Genomic DNA, 7,500 nt, shown 5'->3' with positions numbered 1-7,500 from the left:
TTTCCTGCTCATTCTTAAATATGTGGAAGAGAGCGTGGAGAAAAATCTCACCTGGGAGAGTCTGGCAAACTAATTACAATTTTAGAAAAGACACCTGTAGTGAGTTGCATAATATCAGCTAAAATCTCCTAAGGGTAACAAGAAAATCTATCTTGCAAGGGCAGGAGGGAGTGGCTGCTAAATCCATAGCTGCAATCTATTAATGCACACATACATATGCACTCACACTGACATAATACTCTTACATACACTATACACTGCATCTCTACTTCGAATCTCAGTCAGAGATAATTACATACTTCTCTTAATGTCAGAATGAAAGAACTCCAGGCACAAAAAATAGCTGTTATACAGCCATTTTGTGTGTTGAGCATACTGAATAAATGAGGCTGATCCTCTCTCTGCTGCTTTGGCTCTCCTCCTTGCTCACTTTTCCTGCTCCGCAAGAGGACCTACTAGCTCAGGCTCCACTGGGCAGGCTGCACACTGCAAGCAGTCTGGTACAGTCTCCTTTCCAAGAGCAGCCTCACACACCCTTACCCAGGACAGTGCAAAGACTGGGATTCTGGACAGCATTTCAATGGAAGAGCATGAGGATTCTTTAAACTATGATTTCAGAACACCTCCCTGTTTCAGCAGTGTACCTTAAGCTGAATACAAAATATGGTATTTTTTAACAAGGACCATTATGTAGGACAATCTGAGAGACAGACATCTGAATATCAAATTAAATGTACATAAAATATAATGTAAAAATGTTTTCTCTACTGTTTTATTTTAAATTTATAATAAAAAATAATAGTTCTGAAATTGCTGTTTTACCAGCCAGCAATAATTTTTTGTTAGTTTGGGGTTTTTTGGGGTTTTTTAATAAATGTTCTTGTCTATAGTGTACAAGTACATATAAGCATATACATTACTTATAGCTATGGCTACACAACGTATGTACAGCTGTGACTACACAGTGCATTCTTTGAACACTGCTTTCTCTTTATACATGTAAGCACAACAGCATAATCTGAATTACAGTAACTAAAACTTGAAGTGGAAATTAAATTTCATTAAACATTTAAAACCTTAAGTGAACATAAATCTCAAAGGACTATAAAAATTGAAATACCTTCTATCCTCTATATGAGGCTTGTGTTGAGGAACAAATTAGAATAACTTTTATCACTGAAAATAGTTTTCTTCTAAACAAACAAGAATAACATCAAGCAAAGCTTGGTTTGGCTCCTCAGGTGTGCAGACATATTCCAATTTCCTTTCCACAATGATTTTTATGCAAATCAATGCTGCACAATCTCCTGACCTCTTTTACTATCATACTGGGACAATGACAGTTAAATAATTGGACTGGCATACACGTAGGATATTTGATTTTATATTAAAAAGTTAGTGCAAGACAACTGAAATGAAAAGAATGTGACTTTCTGTTAATTCCAGGCTGATCAAGTACCAACATTTCATGCCAAACAGAGTAAAGCAAATAAAGTAATTTGGGCTGTTAGTCCATTCGTCCCCATATGCATATACTTCACACCCCCCTCAGTTGTTAATTCCTAACAACAATGCTTTCATCCAGAACAAGGATAATGAGAAAAAACCAAGCAGTGTTCCTTGGGGAACTGTTACACTAAAAGTTACCTAAGGACGAAATCCCACTTGTGCCTCCTGCACGTGATAAAGATGAGCAAAGCATTCAATATTCCTGGCTGATTTAAAACCCAAATATGCAAACAGCATTATGGAATCCAGACAGACTATTCTGCTTCACTGATGACAGATGCAGAAAAAAAGCTGGTCTGATTAAGCTTTTGACTTTGAACCAGCAGAGAAGTGGACACCTCACTTTAAAAAAAGCAATGCAGAGCCCCAGCTGAAGAGCAGGTGCTGCACGGTATTTGCCCTTCCTGGAGAGGATGCTAGCTAGCAGGACCAAGCAGCTGACCATGAAAATTCTTGGCCCTAAGTGACCCAAGAACAGATTATAAATCCATCCTATAAAATATAGTAAAAGCCCCGTTTGTTCTTCCACCCTTTCAGTATGTGATGTTATACATTTGTGATTATCTCATTTTATTGGGCTCTTTAGAAAGCTGTTTATGATCATTTGCGGACAAAACAAAGGCTCATTGTAAACTCTCCTTTAAATAAGTTGGAAGGTCAATATGAAACAAAGGGCACCACTTTCATAACTGCTTACATGCAAACTATGCTTGTGTGTGTAATATTACAATGCATTTCGGCAAAGGGATAGAGTCCTAGCTAATTACAAAGCTAACATATAATAGTATTGCATTAGCAGCCCAAGAAATTCCTATTGAATTGCATACATCTGAAAATAGAAAGACGTGCTTGTGCTGAAACTTAATTATCTTGGCAAAAACTGTGAGGGCTTGATTCTCAGAAGACATAAACACAAAGCTCTGCTTTACACTCCCAAGGATCTAATTCTTTGTTTATTCAGACAACTTCCATCAGATAAAACTTACCATTTGGATTGACTAATTTGCCTTCTAATTTATAGTATCTACAGCTAAGTAACACAATTACTGCTTGGTTTGTGAGTAGGGAAAAGAATACTTCTGATTTACAAATACAAGGTCTGAAAGAGACAATCGGTGTGCCCTGCCAGGTTAAAAAAGTTAATGCTGTTGCATTCCACCCTAGGCAAAGAAGACAAACCTTTTTCAAGGACAGGTCTGACTGAAATGCTTTTTTATGGGTTCAAAGTAAAACATTATGGTGAAAAAATGAATACAGCTTTGTTTGTTTCTTGAGTCATCGTTAGCAATAGGCATAAGGGTATTCTGGTTTTGAGCCCATATGGAAAGACCATCAACACTTTCTGCTTCTGGGTCCTTTGCCAAAATACCATATCCCACATGCCTTTTACCTTAAAACATAAAAGAAAAGGTGTTGTTCTGGTCAAATAAAGAAATAATTTTTACTAGCATACGTCTAATGTTAAAGCTGCCTAAATCCTGCCAAAGACATTACGACACCATCTGCAAAACAGATTTTCATTAAATTGATCAGTTTAAAGTTAAGCAGCTAGGCAGATGATGCTTTTGAGCTAACCTTTAACCTTTAACCTTCTTAAACTGAAATCAGGTCACTCCTTTTGGGTAATATCTTTGCCACTTGAGAACATGGGAGGTAAAGTGATCTACCAAAATTTAAAAATCATAGCATTAAAAAAATCATAGCATTTAAAAGTCATAGTGTTGTGGATCAGTATTTTGTCAATAAAGGGAAAACCAAGGTAGTTCTCGCTCAGCTGAGTATTAGTCTGCTAACTGCTGCCTGTTACTTTCTCTGAGCTCCTAAATAGTTGCATACACAATGTAAACTGCAGTAAATATACAATATAAAAGCAATGACTATTGAAGGTATTATCAGGTAATTGAATAATATTTTTGGTAGACTAACTTCAAATATTTATTTGTGATTAGAAATTGATCGTCATTCCGTTATTTGGTTAAGTAAATTTTCTTTTCAGCCATCTCAGTTTACTTCACAAAAAGGCTACCCTATACTTATTTATTTATTAATATAAGTATTTGGAAACTATTTTATGAGCACAGGACATGATATATGCAGTTCCCTGAATCAAAAGCTATTTGACTAAGCTACAAAATGGCTGCCTTAAGAGCAGTTCCAGCTATATGTATTTTACATCCACAGAGACAGATCACCATCCTGCCTCAGCTTCCCAAATCTGCAGAAGCTGAATGCTTCCTCTTGCAGAATGGAAATGCAGTCTCTTGCTATAGAAGCTTTCTCTGTTTACATGTGGAATCACTGAATGCTTCTTGATGGATGCTGCCAAGAACTTGCAACTATTCTGTGGTTTAATTTGCTAATATCAAGCTCCACAATTCCAAAAGTAAGTCTTTGGGAAATTCATTGAGGCCAAGCTGAGTTCACTCAGGGTAAGGCCGTCTTTGTTCTGGTTCCTAGCAGCCACATTACCAACACCATTTGAATACTGCACTTCTGTAAGGAACAACCAGGCCATTTCTTCTTTAAATAACTTAGAAAACAGCTAAAGGTTCCACTTTGCCACATTTAGAATCTAACTCTAAAAGTGACATTTCCATACTGCCTAAAATTACACAGCTTCAGAAGAGAAGCTCTGATGTTCATGGTCGCTTTAAAAGCTATGACTATGAAAAGAAACCCTTTTATTCCATCAATAGTTAAGCACAGGGAGAAAAATCAAGCTGTTACGGCAACATTTATAAAAGAAAATTCACAAAACAATAACATCTAAATAAATATAAATGACTACTAAAGGAAAACTTTGAGGTACTTGACAAAGCAAAGGAACAAAGTCACAGATTCTTTTTCTGTGCTTTCAGATGGTTTTAGTATTAAACTTTTTATTGCCAAACCATATTCACAGCACCTTAATTTTAAAGCAGTTAAGAGGAGATGCTTGAATATAAACACAATTCATGAATATTCTATATCGCTCCCAAGGCATGTATCTATTATTCATACAAATTAATGTTATTTTTTTCCTTAGGTGCTCTAAAAGTTTATCTGATGTATCAAGAGAAAAAAAGTTTACAACTCTCTTGGTGTCAACAGCTTCACCAAGACTTGACAAAACTATCAAGCTGCTAGCAGATAACTTAACAGACTTTCAAAACCATATTTATTTCCACCTTGAGGCCTGAATGTACGCTTAAAACTAAGAGTAAACTTTTCTGGGTGATGTACAAAGGCATGACATTCTGTTATAGAGCACACATGTCCAGAACATTTTGGTCATTTGGGACACATAGTAGCACTTCATGCCAACCCCAAATCTTAAAAAATAATACTAATATTCCAATTGATATTTGAAATGTGACATCACTTTCCTTCAAATTAACCTTAAAATGAAATTATATAAAAATAGTGTATGTGTGTGTATATGCTATCTGCTTTCTGAGAGTCATTAAACCTAGTGAAGTTCAAATTTCCAAGCTTCTCTAAGAAGTCATGAGGGACAGAAACATTTTAAAAAGCTAAGATACTCACTAGCAATCCTAGGGACAAGTCCTTTAAAAATACATCCGTCAGCAGAGTTGGAACCCTATGGTTAGTAGCCAGACACTTTCAACTGTCCTACTTAGGCCATGAAGCCTAGAGGGTATCTGGGAGTTTGTGGATTCCGTTTCCACTGGGATGCCCTCAGCTGATTCAAGGACTGAGCTCCAAAGGCTAGTGATGGTCCCTCACTGTGTATGATAGCTGCACTACACAGGTGCTACTGAACTGCTCCATCTAACAAACCAGGATCTGGCAAAGAAGCAGATTCAGCAGCAGGATGTTCTTAGTGATGAGGGCCAAGAGCTGATACTCTCTCCCACAGCATCCCATATCAAATATTTTGTAGGACATGCTGCAAACCCAAACATATTTGATGAAGGTTTCTCTAAGGGATCAGGCTGAATGAGTGAAGAGACAGTACTGTTTTGAGTACATAGTTTGTGTACCTTGTGACTATAGTTTTTTTTAAAAAATTAGCAGCTGGCATCTTATTTTCAACAGTCTCAGAAGCTTTGGCAGTGAAGAAGAGCTATCTGAGAGAAGCCTTCTGCCTTCCCTTCTCCTACTCCATCATTCCTAACTGTGGCACCATTTGCAGTAGTATTTCTTTGAATGGTGCCATTATAAAACAAATAATTGAAATAACACAGGTTAACACTCCAAAAAACTGATGGGGACCAAAAAATTTTTTTTAAAAAAGACCCCTGACTTAGAGTGTGGCTGCACAGTGTAAAAGGAGGGAGCAAAGAATAGCTTCAGAGATGAATGGAAGCAGGAACTTCTAAAGGGAGTTTTGCTGCTGAAGAAGGCTAACTGTGTCACTAGAATCTCAGCTCTTTTTGTACTTTTTGTAACAGGATGGTGGGTGTTAAAAAAAAAGAAAAGCAAAAAATATCACCCTCTAGAATTAAGGAAAAATGCAATCTAAATGAAATTAAATCTAATTAAATTAGCAGAGCAGCCAGCACTGTGGGACAGTATAATAGACCAAAACTTGTGTTACTGCCATTTTTGCTCACAGCACATACACCAAGGTTGCAACAATCAGGTTATAAAATGAAAATCTATGTTTCTGCCTGTGCAGCGTGTGTTAGCTCAGACCAACCATTTGAACATGGTTGAATACCAGAAGAATGTTATTTCTTGCTTAAACTAGAGGTCTGCTGAGACTTTTCTGTATTTGTTCTGGATGTAGAGGTTTTCAACATGATTAGAAAACCAGCATAGTTGCTGTAATCAGCAGATGACTCCTGATAGTTTAGTTATCACAGATTTCTAGTATAAATCAATAGATAACACTTGCAAAATGGATTTTCTAATCATATTTAGAGCTTGTTACAGTGACTAATGGTTTGCAATATTTTCTGAATTTTTATATCCCCTAGACAAAAGAAGTTTTGAATAAGTTACAAAGTTATTCATCTTGGAAATGAATGTGTTATATTTTGTACATGAACCAAGACAATCAAGCCAATCCAGTAAACACACTGCAGAAAATAAGTTACCCCATAATTAGGGTTTGGAAAAAGTCATGACAAGTTGTGTAATAAATGGTATTCATCACTCCCACATATTCATTATATCCACATAGTTTTTTCCAGTAAAGATAAAAATATAGTTGCCATTCTACTAACATATTTATCTACACCACACCCTTTCATGTTTGTGAAAAATCATTACTAGTTTGGAAAAGAAGAGCAGACAAAAGGATGACAGTGCTTACTTTTGAATACCCTTTGTAATAATGTGGCATATTGCATGTGCTTACTGAAAATACCAATGTAAAATAACTTGGCTGTGATACATTATGGTTGCAAACAGATACATATGCCAGAAAGTGATCTCCTTTCCCTATGCACGGTATGGAAAAATCATCATTTTCCATAATCTCTCTCAAGCTTCTGATCAAAATGTAATGGACAAAGTCTGAAAAGGTTATGAGAGATGTAAAACACCTCTAGTCATTTATTACACGAGAACTTTTAAAAAAACCCCAACTTATGGACCCTGTGTTTGCAGAAAGTGCATCCTAAATGACCCCCAGGTGACTCAGCAGCACTCATCTGTAGCACTCCTCCCTGATGAACCTGCAGTTTTTGTTTGACTATATGCATGTTCAATAAACATTTACTCTCCTAATTATTCGAAGTCCTGTTTGATGAGCACTGAAAGGGTTAATTTCCCAGCCTACTTGGTGCTGGCTGGAGGTGCTGTCACAGACTTACCTTGTAGAGTTTCAGGGCTGCCTCATGCCTGTGATTGGTAGTATGTAAGCGCAATTTATCCACGCTGTTGGTGTAATAGTCACAGGCGTTACATTTTAGGTGAACTGGGTTGCCAATGGCAATACACTTCAGCCTCCACTCATTAGTTTTGCCGCCTTCTTTAATGTGAGCCACCAGCTGATATTTCTGCATATGTTTGTCAGTCTTGCAGTGGAGCTGGAAGTTCGCT

At 36.9% G+C, this 7,500-nt stretch overlaps 1 protein-coding gene across 3 annotated transcripts in view; it reads right to left on the bottom strand.

The window, feature by feature from the left end:
• ZFHX4 (zinc finger homeobox 4) overlaps positions 1-7,500 on the bottom strand; it is a 149,246-nt gene that overhangs the window by 114,112 nt on the left and 27,634 nt on the right. For all 3 annotated transcript variants that reach the window (XM_010405066.4, XM_010405069.4, XM_010405067.4), the window contains exon 3: positions 7,272-7,500. This exon is cut by the window's right edge. In XM_010405066.4, the coding sequence (XP_010403368.3) occupies positions 7,272-7,500 (229 nt within the window). The remainder of the gene's footprint in view (positions 1-7,271) is intronic.

Source organism: Corvus cornix, chromosome 2 (genome assembly GCF_000738735.6).
Source record: "Corvus cornix cornix isolate S_Up_H32 chromosome 2, ASM73873v5, whole genome shotgun sequence".
In the NCBI taxonomy this organism is placed as follows: Eukaryota; Metazoa; Chordata; class Aves; order Passeriformes; family Corvidae; genus Corvus; species Corvus cornix.
This window is presented reverse-complemented; position numbering and strand designations above follow the sequence as displayed.